This window comes from Microcaecilia unicolor, chromosome 13 (assembly GCF_901765095.1).
Source record: "Microcaecilia unicolor chromosome 13, aMicUni1.1, whole genome shotgun sequence".
In the NCBI taxonomy this organism is placed as follows: Eukaryota; Metazoa; Chordata; class Amphibia; order Gymnophiona; family Siphonopidae; genus Microcaecilia; species Microcaecilia unicolor.
In genome coordinates, this window is record NC_044043.1 from 89584368 (window position 1) to 89599326 (window position 14959).

The 14959-nt window shown below is 45.8% G+C and overlaps 1 protein-coding gene across 2 annotated transcripts in view; it reads left to right on the forward strand.

The window, feature by feature from the left end:
• Positions 1-14959, forward strand: part of KAZN (kazrin, periplakin interacting protein) — a 911287-nt gene that overhangs the window by 121708 nt on the left and 774620 nt on the right. For both annotated transcript variants that reach the window (XM_030186259.1, XM_030186260.1), the window contains exon 2: positions 1596-1753. In XM_030186259.1, the coding sequence (XP_030042119.1) occupies positions 1596-1753 (158 nt within the window). The remainder of the gene's footprint in view (positions 1-1595; positions 1754-14959) is intronic.

The window sequence follows — 14959 nt, forward strand, 5'->3', positions numbered from 1 at the left end:
CTGCCCTCTGGCCTCTGCCCTCTCTCCCCTCCCCCCTCTGAGTCCTTCAGTAAAAAAGCCCTGTTTCTGATGCAAATGAAACGGGGGGGGGGGGGGTCTAGCAAGGTTTTCTTCTGTGTGCATGTGGAGTGTGTGTGTCCCTGCCCTCTGGCCTCTCCCCCCTCCCCCCTCTGAGTCCTTCACTGTTACAGAGCCAGCGATTTGATTTCCTGCTCTGCTGTTTTCCTTCACTGACTGTTTGTGTTACAGAGAGGGCGGGGCAGACACTCATAGGGAAACCGGATATCTCGCCCCCTTCACACTTCCGTCTGGAGGCTTCATTGAACGTTGGTGTTGCCTTTTATATAGAGAGATTTTGAATAAAAGGTACCGCACAAATTCATAATAACTTTCATGTGTTAGCAGCCTAATTTTCCCAGGGGGGGGGGGGGGGGGAAATGTCAACTCGAAGCTGCCATTATTTTTCCACGAATAACACAGCTTGCGAAGTTCAATGCAAGCCGCTTTATTGGATTTGTATACTAATGAGGTGCTTTGCATGCATTTCCATGCTTTGCATCTCATTAATGTGTAGTGAGCATTGTGATAAACTAACATGCATTAAGGGCAAATAATAATGCAGATTTTATCTTTTATTGCATGTTAAGTGGAAAAAACAATCATGAATTATCCCCTTAATGCACGTTAGTAACTATCACTCTAAGGGGCCCTTTTACAAAGCAGTGGCAGGGCTACCGTGCGGCAAACCAGCGCTACTATCGGACGTACCCTTGCACCTCTTGGTAGTCCTGAGTTTGCCATGCACCATTTTCCATGCTAGAAAATTAATTTTTATTTTCTAGTGTGGGGGATGGGGAGTAGGCATTCCCAGCAGTAATCGGGCAGTACGGACACCCGATTACCGCATGAGTAGCGCATGAGCCCTTACCCAGGGCTGCTGAGGGGGGGCAAGGGGGGAAAATTCCCCAGGGCCCAGCCTCCAAGGGGGGCCTGGTGCCCGCCTGGCACTGGCATGGTTGTCCTGCTCCTGTGTGCCGCAGAGCAGAGTTATCGCCGTTAACTCAGCTCTGCCTGCCGCAGATCCCTCTGCATGCCGCATCCCACCTCCTGTGTAAAGTACTTCCTATTTGGATGCGGCAGAGAGAAGACCTAGCAGGAGAGAAGACAATCAAGTAAGCAGGCCCGTAGGGACTGGGGGCAGCGCACAGGCCTGGGGGGTTGCTTGCCCTGGGCCCGGCTTTGTCTCTCGGCTGCCCTTACCGCCTTCTAAATAGGGGGTGATAAGGGCTAAGATGGTAATGGCCGCTTGCTAATTTGGAAATTAGCATGTGGCTGTTAATGGCAGAAATAAAAATTCTGCCGTTTTAGAGCCATGCTAAAAAGTGGCCGGAGCAAACGGGGAAACCTACGTGCTAAACCTACCACCAGCCACTTTTTAACGTGGCTTAGTAAAAGGACTCCCCTAAATCTTTAAGCTGTAGCTGCCTCAATGGATTCCACGACGATGTCTGACTTTGATACTGAAAAACACCGTGCTATCCTCATCTACAAGACGATCTACTAATGTGAGCTAATCATATTTTTGCCTCTTACAGCTGTGCAATCATTACATACGTTAAGCGATCAGATTTCACACTTCATTGTGAGCAAGTCAACGACACTGGAAGAAAATGAAAATGCATTTCTGCCCGATGAAGGAGAATCTCTGAAGAAGTCCATGACATTGATGAGACATCTTCTGGCAGATGCACAGGTAAAATCAATACAATTTCATTTGTTAAATCATGAGTGAAATATATAATATATATTTCAGTGACTTGCACTGGAGCCGCGTACTTACTGAACAGGTTGAAACTATAAAATGCATCAGATTCCCATCCTTGTGTGAAACAATCCATATCATTGGAACATGCAACCATGAAATGACAATTCTGGGGTAGCTACGATTTTTTTGATTTTGTGTCAGGCTTAGAAAATAGCTGGTGAGTAGAATATATCTTATATCGGCAATATGAAGTTATTTTATTCCTCACATTAAGAGCTGGCATGATCAGAGTTATTAATTGTACTAGTATACGTTTTTTTTCCCCTGAACTAAAATGATAGAACAGAGTAAGAGTGGATAAAATATTTATGTAAATAAGTCTACTTAATTAGCTCTGAATGCTTGCATTATTATCTATACAGACACATTAATATAATGTTCACTTATGCTTCTATACCCCATGATTTAACTTCCTGCTTTCCATTTGGGGATCCAGGGTAGGTCTTAGGCAGGGGCAACGGAGATGACCGCACAGGGCCTCGAGCTCACAGGGGCCCCGCGGCTGGTCATGGCCCTGTTGCGTTGCGATCAAACTCCGCCTGCCTCATCCCCAGCCCACTCCTGCCGCAATTTCTCATCCGACTCTCTGGGTGCGTTGGTCGCCTCGCCACCACTCACCCCACTCCCGCTGTCGGCCCGCCGTAACAATGTCTGCTGCTGCGCGAACAGCCAAAGAAAATGATATTACAATAATCTAGTCTTGAGACCAGGAGAGACAAAGACCAAAGAGTGAAAAGCAGTCTGGTCTATAAGTTTTAGAAATAAATAATTAAGTGCTGATATTCAAAAGCACCTTTTAATTGGCATTTTCACACATAAGTGCACTAGGCGTGATTCTATAAGGTAATATGTAACTTCAAGGTGGGCATTAGCGTGAGAGCAGAGGTGGACCATGGAAGTGGCGCTGAGTGACATACGTAATTTAAAGAAAACTATCAGTTTTGCACGACAGTGCATTTAGGTGCAACCATTTACATCTGCCATTGACATGGCATAAGGGGTCACGCCCAAGTTTTGGTGCACCAATGCGGGTTTGGGCTAGTATCCTCTAAGACTTAGTCAAAGGAAGAGAGTTCCAAAAGAAAGGGGCGGAAAAAAAAAGAAGCCGATGAGTAAATTCAAGTAAATCACAGCAAGTTCTGTACTCCCTCACATTCGAGGTCTACGCTGTGCAATCTTATCCAGAATCTCTCCTACCTCAGTTTGTCATTTATCCACCCATCCACCCATTCATTTTATTTATTTATTTGTTACATTTCTATCCCACATTTTCCCACCTATTTGCAGGCTCAATGTGGCTTACATAGTACCGTACAGGCGACCGCCAATATCGGTATGAACAAATACAGAGTGATGATATAATATAAGACGGTTCATGTGTTACAGACACATTAGGGAATATTAAGGGGGAAGAATTAAGTCCAGTACGAGCTCTGGTTTTGTTGTATTGCATGGTTAAGGCATTTAAGTTGGATCATTGGGGTATGCCTTTCTGAACGGGTAAGTTTTCAGTAATTTCCAGAATTTTGGGTGGTTGTTTGTTGTCTTCACGGTGTTTGGAAGTGCATTCCATAGTTGTGTGCTTATATGGGAAAAGCTAGATGAGTAGGTTGATTTGGATTTGACTCCTTTGCAGCTTGGGTGGTGGAGATTTAAGTATGTTCGAGTTGATCTTGAAGCGTTCCTCTTTGGTAGGTCAATGAGATCGATCATGTATCCTGGGACATCTCCGTAGATGATTTTATGTACCATGGTGCAGACTTTGAATATAATACATTCTTTGATTGGCAGCCAGTGTAGTTTTTCTCGTAGGGGTGTGGCGCTTTCGAATCTCGTTTTTCCATATATAAGCCTGGCTGCTGTGTTTTGCGCAATTTGGAGTTTCTGATCATCTGACTGTGCCTTGTGATGCAACCACTCATTGAACCTTGCTGCTTCAAGAATAGCTGGTTCTTTCTTTTTTTTTCTCACCTCCCAAACAAACACCAGTTGAATCCCCAAATGCTTTGATCATGAAATAAGGCAAATATTAACAATCTGCATGCCATATTCTTCAGCTGTCTTCCTTTGTATCAAGCACTAGGTCTAGAGCCTTGGTATTCACTCCCAGTCTTTGAAGGTCGCCAACACGTCAAGTGTTCAGGATATCGCTAATGAACATGCATGAAAGAGATTTGCATAGAATGGAGGTAATAGCATGGAAATCTCTTTCATGCAAATTCATTAGGGATATCCTGAAAACCTGACCTGTTAGAGCCACTCAAGGACTGGGAATGTAGACCAAGGAGAGCAGGGGTGAGCATCCTCAGTCCTCAAGGGCTGCAACCCAGTCAGGTTTTCAAGATTTCTCCAATGAATAGGCACGAGATCTATTTGCATACAATGGAAACAGCATAAGGAATGGCAAGTCAAATGTGAAATGCTGATAAGGAAGGCAAAGAGAGACTTTGAAAAGAAGATTATGTTGGAGGCAAAACACATAGTAAAAACCTTTTTAGGTATATTACAAGCAAGAAGCTGGTAAAAGAATCAGTTGGACTGCTAGGTGACTGAGGGGTAAAAGGGACACTCAGTGAATACAAGGCCATAGCAGAGAGATTAAATGAATTCTTTGATTTTCACCAAGGAAGATGTGGGAGATATACCAGTGCCAGAAATGGTATTCAATGCTGATGAGTCAGAGAAACTGAAACAAATCTCTGTAAACATGGAAGATGTAATAGGGCAATATGATGAACTGAAGAGTAGCAAACCACCTGGACCAGATGGTATACATCCCAGAGTACTGATAGAATTGAAAAATGAACTTGCTGAGCTATTGTTAGTAACATGTAACTTATGTTTAAAATTAAGCATGGCACCAGAAGATTGGAGGGTGGCCAATGTAATGCCAATTTTTTAAAAGGGTTGCAGAGCTAGTGGTTGGGAGGCGGGGCTAGTGCTGGGCAGACATATACTGTCTGTGCTGGGGCTGGTGGTTGGGAGGCGGGACTAGTGCTGGGCAGACTTATACAGTCTGTGCCGGGGCTGGTGGTTGGGTGGCGGGGCTAGTGCTGGGCAGACTTATACGGTCTGTGCCAGAGCTGGTGGTGGGAGGCGGGACTAGTGCTGGGCAGACTTATACGGTCTGTGCCGGGGCTGGTGGTTGGGTGGCAGGGATAGTGCTGGGCAGACTTATACGGTCTGTGCCAGAGCTGGTGGTTGGGAGGCGGGACTGGTAGTTGGGAGGCGGGGATAGTGCTGGGCAGACTTATAGGGTCTGTGCCAGAGCCGGTGGTGGGAGGCAGGGATAGTGCTGGGCAGACTTATAGGGTCTGTGCCAGAGCTGGTGGTTGGGAGGCGGGGTTGGTGGTTGGGAGGCGGGGATAGTGCTGGGCAGACTTATACGGTCTGTGCCAGAGCCGGTGGTGGGAGGCAGGGATAGTGCTGGGCAGACTTATAGGGTCTGTGCCGGGGCTGGTGGTTGGGCGGCGGGGATAGTGCTGGGCAGACTTATACGGTCTGTGCCAGAGCCGGTGGTGGGAGGCGGGACTGGTAGTTGGGAGGTGGGGATAGTGCTGGGCAGACTTATACGGTCTGTGTCGGGGCTGGTGGTTGGGTGGTGGGGATAGTGCTGGGCAGACTTATAGGGTCTGTGCCAGAGCTGGTGGTTGGGAGGCGGGGATAGGGCTGGCCAGACTTAGAGGGTCTGTGCCAGAGCTGGTGGTGGGAGGCAGGGATAGTGCTGGGCAGACTTATAGGGTCTGTGCCAGAGCTGGTGGTTGGGAGGCGGGGTTGGTGGTTGGGAGGCGGGGATAGGGTTGGCCAGACTTATTCGGTCTGTGCACTGAAGAGGACAGTACAAATAAAAAAGTAGCACATATGAATTTATCTTCTTGGGCAGACTGGATGGACCGTGCAGGTCTTTTTCTGCCGTCATCTACTATGTATATTACTATGATCCAGGAAATTATAGACCAGTGAGCCTGACATCAGTGCTGGGTAAAATGGTAGAGACTATTACAAAGAACAAAATTACAGAACATATACATAAGCATGGATTAATGAGACAAAGCCAGTATGGATTTAGTCAAGGGATATCTTGCCTCACCAATCTACTGCATTTTTTTTGAAGGGGTGAATAAACATACTACTACTACTTCTACTACAAATGATTTCTATAGCGCTACCAGTCGTACGCAGCGCTTCACAATTTAACATGAATGTGGATCAAGGTGAGCCCATTGATATTATGTATCTGGATTTTCAAAAGGCATTTGACGAAGTATCTCATGAAAGACTCCTGAGAAAATGAGAAAGTCATGGGATAGGAGGTAATGTCCTACTGTGGATTAAACACTGGTTAAAGCAATAGAAAACAGACAGAAGGGTTAAATTGTCAGTATCTTCAATGGAGCAACAGTCCCAGGGGTCTGTGCTGGGACTTCTACTTTGTAACATATTTATAAATGATCTAGAGATGAGAATGCCTACCACTACTTACTACTACTACTTAACATTTCTAGAGCGCTACTAGGGTTACGCAGCGCTGTACAAATTAACAAATAAGGACAGTCCCTGCTCAGAAGAGCTTACAATCTAAAGGACGAAATGTCAAGTTGGGGTAGTTTAGATTTCCTGAGAGGAGGTGTAGTGATTAGGTGCCGAAGGCGACATTGAAGAGGTGGGATTTGAGCAATGATTTGAAGAAGGGTAGGGAGGGGGCCTGGCGTATGGGCTCAGGGAGTTTGTTCCAAGCATGGGGTGAAGCGAGGTAGAAAGGGCGAAGCCTAGAGTTGGCGGTGGTGGAGAAGGGTACTGAAAGGAGGGATTTGTCAAGAGAGCGGTCATTAAATTTGCTAATGACACAAAGTTATTCAAAGTCGTTAAATCGCAAGAGAATTGTGAAAAATTGCAAGAGGACCTCACAAGACTGGGAAGCTGGGCGTCTAAATGGCAGATGATGCTTAATGTGGGCAAGTACAAAGTGATGCATGTGAGCAAGACTATAGCGACTACGTGATGCAAGATTCCACATTAGGAGTCCCCGTCCAGGAAGTGTTTTCTCTCGCGGCACCTTATGCCTAGAATAGACTTCCTGGACCTATACGTCTAGCCCCATCTCTACCTGTTTTCAAATCTATGCTGAAAACCCATCTTTTCACTGCTGCTTTTGGCTCCTAGCCACTACTCATTTGCCCTCCCCTTCTTCCTTCCCTCCTTCTCACCCAGTACTTCCCTCACCCGTAACTGTCTTGTCTGTCTGTATTACTTAGATTACTACTACTACTATTTAGCATTTCTATAGCGCTACAAGGCATACGCAGCGCTGCACAAACATAGAAGAAAGACAGTCCCTGCTCAAAGAGCTTACAATCTAATAGACAAAAAAATAAATAAAGTAAGCAAATCAAATCAATTAATGTGAACGGGAAGGAAGAGAGGAGGGTAGGTGGAGGCGAGTGGTTACAAGTGGTTACGAGTCAAAAGCAATGTTAAAGAGGTGGGCTTTCAGTCTAGATTTAAAGGTGGCCAAGGATGGGGCAAGACGTAGGGGCTCAGGAAGTTTATTCCAGGCGTAGGGTGCAGCGAGACAGAAGGCGCGAAGTCTGGAGTTGGCAGTAGTGGAGAAGGGAACATATAAGAAGGATTTATCCATGGAGCGGAGATTGTAAGCTCTATTGAGCAGGGACTGTCTCTTTGTGTCAGGTGTTCAGCGCTGCGTGCGTCTGGTAGCGCTATACAAATGCTAATAATAATAATAATCATTAATGATGCGTTAGAACTCTCTGCTCAGTGTGTGGCGGTGGCTAAGAAAGCAAATAGAATGTTAGGAATTATTAGAGAAGGAATGGAAAACAAAAATGAGAATGTTATTGCTCCATGGTGCGACTACACCTCGAATACTGTAAGATACAGCGGAATTAGAAAAGATAAGGGCAACAAAAATGATAAAGGGGATGGGACGATTTCCCTATGAGGAAAGGCTAAAGCAGCTTGGGCTCTTCAGCTTGGAGAAGAGATGGCTGAGGGGATATGATAGAGGTCTATAAACTAGTGAATGGGGTGGAACAGTTAGATGTGAATTGCTTGTTTACTCTTTTTAAAAAATACTAGGACTAGGGGGCACACAATGAAGTTACTAAGTAGTAAATTTAAAACAAATCACAGAAAATATTTCTTCACTCAGCAAGTATTTAAACTCTGGAATTTGTTGCCAGAGAATGTGTTAAAAGCAATTAGCTTAGCAGGGTTTAAAAAAAAGTTTGGTTAATTTCCTAAAAGAAAAGTCCATAAGCCATTATTAAGATGGACATGAGAAAATCCACTGCTTATTTCTAGAATAATCTGTTTTACCATTTTGGGATCTTTCCAGGTACTTGTGAGCTGGATTAGCCACTGTTGGAAACAGGATACTGGGCTTGATGGACCTTTTGCTGTCCCAGTGTGGCAACGCTTATGTTATTATGAGGCAGATGTCATGCATATTCATGTAAACCTGACTGGGTTGTGGCCCTCAAAGAGCACAATTGCCCACCTCTGGTCTAGAGTATATCCTGCAGTATGTGTAGACCTTTTTACCATCTGAAATATTCCAAGATCCTTTAGCCTGTATTCTGAACAACATTCCCCAATTTAAACCAAATTAATGAAATACAATGTAAAACAATATTCAAATTTTGGAAGGCTATGTTTGAAGAACCTTCTGAAACATCATATCCATTCATCACTATTTTCATAGTGTGTTTGAATTTGTTTGCCAGTGAGGAAAACTATACCCACAACGAACACTACAGTGCAAACTTGATTAACTCAACTGCATAATTATCTTATTAGCCTCCTGGGAGCAGTTCCTCGTACCCTGAATGCATTCACATAATTAATTCTGGCATGCAGGTTGAAAACCATTTTGTAAGCCTCAATTTTCTTTGTGCTGTGTTATTTTACTTGGCACTTGGTTATCCAAACAAATGCCTGAAACACCTGCTGGTCTCAATTTGGCCTTGGTCAATAATCTGATATGATGAGAGCACTGATGTTTCTTTTCCCCTCTCCTGAAAATGAAAAATGGTTAACCCTTGCATAGAATACTGGTGAAGTTAGGAAGGATCCATAAGGGATGAAAAGCATTTAAGTCAGATATGAAATGATTGTGTATTTTCAAGATATTATGTAATTGGTGGGTCTGAAAGACAGAGTGTTAATTACAAAAAAACAAAATGGCTGACTGATGAACATTGATTCTGATCAGAATTCTTATTCAAAAGTACAAACAGACAGATGAAGGACTGCCCGTCACACTAGTCTACAGAAAAAACCTTAATATGCCAGTCAGAAAGTTCTACAAGTCTCTCAAACTGGTATCATTCTTCACTATAGAAGGAGGAGTCTACATCAAAACAGAGATGGCAGATAAGCATCACATGGCCAATCCCATCTGTCCAGTTTCCATCCTGGTGTCTGCCATAAGCCCCAGTTCATCTTTGGCTTTCCCTTCATTTGTTTGCAATGAAAGATCATCTGTGTTATCCCAGGTTTTCTTCGATGACATTGTCTGGTTTTGCCTCCCTCTCTCTTTGCTTCCTGGAATAGACTGATACTTGCACAAAACAACCAAGTGAAAGACAAGTACCAAGTCGTTGGGTGGCGGAGTAGCCTAATGCTTAGATTAAGGGGAACCGCGTTCAACTCTCACTGCAGTTCCTTGTGGCTCTGGGCAAGTCGCTTAACCCTTCGTTGCCCCAGATACAAAATAAGTGCCTGTATATAACATATAAACTGCTGTGTTTGTAACCACAGAAAGGCAGTATATCAAATCTCATCCCCTTTCCTCTTCTCTTGTTAAAGTTGGCTCCAACTGCCCTTGAGAATAAATAGCAGTAAGTGCCCCCAAAGACCCAAGACATACAAGGAAGAACCAAAGCATAAGCAAAAAGCCGGAAGACATAATGAATTAGTGCAACAAATCAGTAAATACAGTGCTTCCCTCCGGCACTCATTGGAACATAAATCAAGCCCTCGCTGGAATAATCTGACCTAGTCGTGGAATTATATACATGCTAAAAAGACTTGGGCTTGTGTGGCTATGTGGCAATATTAAATTAAACTCTTTCCCCTTATCTTAAAAATGTCAAGTTTATTCTAGCCTAATGCACATGGGAAATAGATTTAGAACCCTGCTCCATATATTTAGTCAATGTACAATCAAAATAAGGTCCTTAGGCAGTGACTTTCCTTCATAGATCACGTTCTAATGTGTGCACACTGTTCCTTCAGCAAAGTAATATGAAAAAGCTTGGTGCCAAGTGCTGAGAGTAGACAAGATTTTTATACGGCACAAGGACATAAGCTGTTCTCTTCATTACCTCCTATACTAAAATAATATTCTAGTTCAAACAGTTTGTCAGGAATTAGTGATTTAAGCTCAGGTGAATGCACTGGGGAAAAGGACTAAAGATTCCAGAAACTGAACGTTAAGTTCAGGCTGAAATGAAGGTGACTTCCTTTTTTTTTTTTTTTTCAAAGAGTAGATCCGGTTTAGGAGTATCACAATTTTATAACAGAATGTCTATAAAAATTTAAAGAAAATGCACCAATTTTATGCCTGTTTTGTAAAGTCTATTAAAAAAAATTGACCTTATAAAATTCAGGTGTTCTTAAATATAACATCCGAAATACCCAAATAAATTCACTAGCCTTTTATGGAAAAACAAAAGAGGCCCGTTTCTGTGTGAAATGAAACGGGCGCTAGCAAGGTTGTCCATGGAATTTTCCCCCCCCCCCCCCCCCCCCCCCCCCAGGGCCGCCCCTTCCCCTTCGAGTTCCAGGGACGGCCGCGCCGTGGTAAAAGAAAGCACACTTTTTAAACCTACCCGTTCGCCGACGTGCGTCATGACGTTTCAGCCGCCACAGCGCTGTGCCCGCCCCTTTGTTCTGGGAATAGCTTACTGCCGCAGCAGCTGCCGCCTCACCCGGTGGAGGGATACGCGACGCTTGCGTCCGGCCTCCGCACGTTCGCTGATTCACTGTTGGCTGCTCTGCAGCCGCGCATGTGAAAAGAGCCCCGGGGCCGAGAGCGTCCTAATCTGTGCTTGAGACGCATCGCGGTTTCCCAGGCAAAATGGTGACGTCACCGGAAGGCTTCAGACATTACCAACCGGGCTTCAACTTCCTGGCAGTCAGCTTCAGAACGTTGGAGGTGCAAATTATTATGGTAGATGTTTTTGGACAATTATATGGGGTCCTTTTACTAAGGTGTGCTGAAAAGTGGCCTGTACTAGTGTACGCACGTGTTTTTGATGCACTTGCAGATCCATTTTTCAGCACGCTTGTAAAAAAAGGCCTTTTTTTTTGGCCAAAAATGGACGTGTGGCAAAATTAAAAATTGGCGCGTCCATTTTGGGTCTGAGACCTTACTGCCACCCATTGACTTAATGGTAAGGTGTTGCCCGTTAACCGGGCAGTAACTGTCAGCTCGCGTACACCGATTACCGCCCAGTTAGCGCCACGTGTTGGAAAATAAAAAATATTTTCTGATGCGCGTATCGGACGGGTGTAAAAAAAAATGCAGTTACCATCCGGGCCACGCGGCAGTTTGGATGGGAGTTCCAAATTGGTGCGCGTTGGACGCATGCAGGCAGCTACATGGCTTAGTAAAAGGGCCCCGTCGGAAACGAATTCAGGGGTCCTTTTACCAAGTTGCGGTAAAAGGGGGCCTGCCTTAGCATCAATGTGTGTTTTTGAAGTGCGCTGAGGCCCCCTTTTTACCGCAGCGGATAAAAGGCTGGCTTTTTTTTGCTGGAAAAGAAATGGCCGTGCGGTAAGTGAACTACTTGCTGTGCTAACATTTCGGGGGGGGGGGGGGATCACTTACCGCCACCCATTGAGGTGGCGGGTAAGGGCTCCTGCTCTAACCTGGTGGTAACCGATTACCGCCGGGTAAGCACCGGCGCTACAAAAATAGTCCGGTGGTAGTTCCGGATTGGCGTGTGGCAAGCCTGTTGCTACGCAGCAACCCTTTCGTAAAAGGCCCCCCCCCCCCCCGACGTTCAAGAAAATACTTCAAAAGTATAATTATTAGTCCTCTAGGGATGGTGAAAATAGTCCAAAGTGTCCCAACAAATTTCTGATTCAACTCAAAATATATTTCTATTCCCAAAAAAAAATGTTTGAACAACCGAAGTAATTCATGTTCATCCTCAAAATACTCTTTTAAATGTGATAAGAAGTTGAACTTAACTAAACCACTAGGCAGGTGTTGTTATTCCAATCAGTATCATCCACCATTAAGGTCAGGTTCAGTTTATTTCGATATATCACAAAATCGCAATAAAATTTCTAAGCGGTTTACAAAGCCAATATAATGGGGAATAACCTTTAACAACTACAAACTACATTAAATCGTCAACAGTCAGACAGAAGCAAGAGCCGTCTCGTATGAGAAGAGAAAGACAGACTTTTGCTTCAGGTCAATGCCCTGAAGTAGAGCAATGGATTGTTCGAACCATGATTGCATTGATGGAAAATACACAGAAGGCTTGCCAAGCAAAATGCCTGTAGGTACTTCCCAAGGCTTTTTTTTTGAGAGGGTACCTGGGGGTACTGAGTACCGGCACCTTTTCCATTGTCTGCTAAAATTGACCCATGGACCCCAAGTTTTAATGAAAGAGCTCAGGCTGTACACACCAATTCTGCCTTGTCGTAGATTCTGTGACTGGTTGCAGGGGGCCTGGCTATTGTAGGGTGGGTCCCTCAGTGATCACCCCACCCCGGAGGGTGGCCTAGCATTTGAGTACCTGCACCTTTTTTGCTAGAAAAAACGCACTGGTACTCCCTCTCCATGACTTCTCTCTAGTCTCTGTAATGCAGAAACGTTTACCAGGAGTGAAAGGGTGAGCAATTTTCTTATATGGGTAAACAGTTGGTTACCAATGGAAAAGCTTTGAAGGTAATAATACTACAGGCTGTCTTAGCTTGTTCAGTAGGAATCCGCATACTTAAAAAAAACATTGGGCCTGATATTCAAACTACAAGAATTAGCCTGGCTAACTCTTGCAGTTGACGCTAAGCCTGGATATTCAATGCCGGGCTGTTTCCAGTGACCGGCACTGAATATCTGGTTTATTTTTGGCTGGTTCAAACTTAACCGGCCAAGCCAATGTTCAGCGCTAGCCAGTTAAGTTTGAACTGGTCAAAGACAGGCCTGGTATTTAAATGGCCAAATACGGCCATCAAACTTGTGCTGAAAATCGGCGGATAGTCGGTTATATCATATCTTGCTAGTCATTAGCTGCTAACCATGAATTTTTCAGTGGGTCATGGCTGGGACAAGGTCATGGTAAATTCATAGACATTTATTCTCCACTTAAGAAGGGGACTAAACATTTATGTCCTCAAAGATCAATGTTGGGAGTGACACCTGCTACCAGGCACATTTACGATTTAGGAAACAGCTGCTCATTGGAGGGATTAGTGGGTTTGTCCCCTTAATTCCCCAGTGGTTTCTGTCTCCCCAAATGTCAAACTGGCAAAAGCAGTCCGTCACGTTGACAACATTGGGGTAATACCCAATTGTGTTTCCAAGATTCCAAAGATAACCAGTAATGTGTTGGCTTTGAACCCATCAGTTTTCTAAAATGAATGTTCATTCTGCACACCAGTGGCATAGACAGACACCCAATTTTAGGTGGGCCTGAGCCCAAAGTGGGTGGGCACAAGAACTCGCCCCCACCCTCCCTCCACCTGACATCTCTCTCCTTTCCTTGTAGGTGATCCAGCATCTCACAAACCCCCCACCCCTTCCGGTGCATCTTTTAAACAACTCAGTTCTTCACCAGCAGTGAGCAGTGACTCATTCACGCTGCTGTACCGGCCCCAGAGCCTTCCTTCTGATACAACTTCCTGTTTCCTCATAGTTAGGACCATGTCAGAGGGATGTATAGGTTGCTGCTCACTGCCAATGAAGAAGTAAAGTGAGAACTGAAGTTGGCAATGCCTGTAGGGCAGGGGCGGGAGAAATTCTAGGAGTCTTCAGCTGGCAGAGTTTAGGGATGTCCGCCAGGCTGCTGGGTGAGCATGTACCCAAAGTGGGTGGTGAGCCTGTGACCACCCGGGCCCACTTGTGGATATACCACTGCTGTGCACTCCTGACACACAAATGTCCATTTCACCTGTATTTTAGAACAGGCTCTGTGTTGGCAGATTCTCTTTTAAAATACTTGTGACACTTGAAAGGCAGTGACCTGCATGTCTCAATTCTAAACTCTATGACTTGTCTAAAATGGGGCTGAAGAGTGGCAGGCCCTACCATTAGGCCAGCTGAGACAGGGGCCTCAGCATAGCCGCCGAGAGGGGGGCAGGGGAGACAAAATTCCCCGGGCCCAGGCCTCCAAGGGGAGCCCGGCGCCGCAGTCCCACCTGCCCTCTGTCATCGACTGTCTGCCACCGGGCCGGGCCCCCTGCATTGAAATCACAGCACCTCTCACCTCCGTGTGAAAGCACTGCAGGTAGCAGCAGATCGCCTCCCTTCGGGCCTCCTTCCCTCCCTGTGTCCCGCCCTCATCTGACATAACTTCCGCAAGGGCGGGACACAAGGAGGGAAGGAGGGCCGAAGGGAGGCGATCTGCTGCCTGCAGCGCTTTCACACGGAGGTGAGAGGCGCTGTGATTTCAATGCAGGGGGCCCAGCCTGGTGGAGGGGGGGGGGGGGTGAATGGCGGCGACCTCAGGGTGGGGAGTGGCGGCAGTGGGGGCAGAGCCCCAGGGGCGGCCTTGCACCGGGCCCGGCCCAGTCTCTTGGCGGCCCTGGGCCTCAGGCAGCATTCTTTATGGAGTGGTATCTTGCCACTGCTTCCAGCTGGCTGGCCTAATTGCTTGCTTCTCTCCTTCTTTCTGGGCCTGCATCGCTCCTTTCCATCCCCCACACCGGCTCCGGTCTGGCTTCTCCCCTCTTCTTTTCTCAACCCCCTTCCCTGAGTCTACCTTCTTTTTTTTTTTTTTTTTTTGCTTTCCAAAAGTCAGCAGCGGCAGCGATTCCCATACGCTGCTGTTCCACCTGCACCGCCTTCTTCTCTGTACTGCGGCCCGCCTCTCTGATGTAACTTCCTGCTTCCTCAGAGGTGGGTCACAGTAGAGAAAAGAGGCCAGTGCCAGTGGC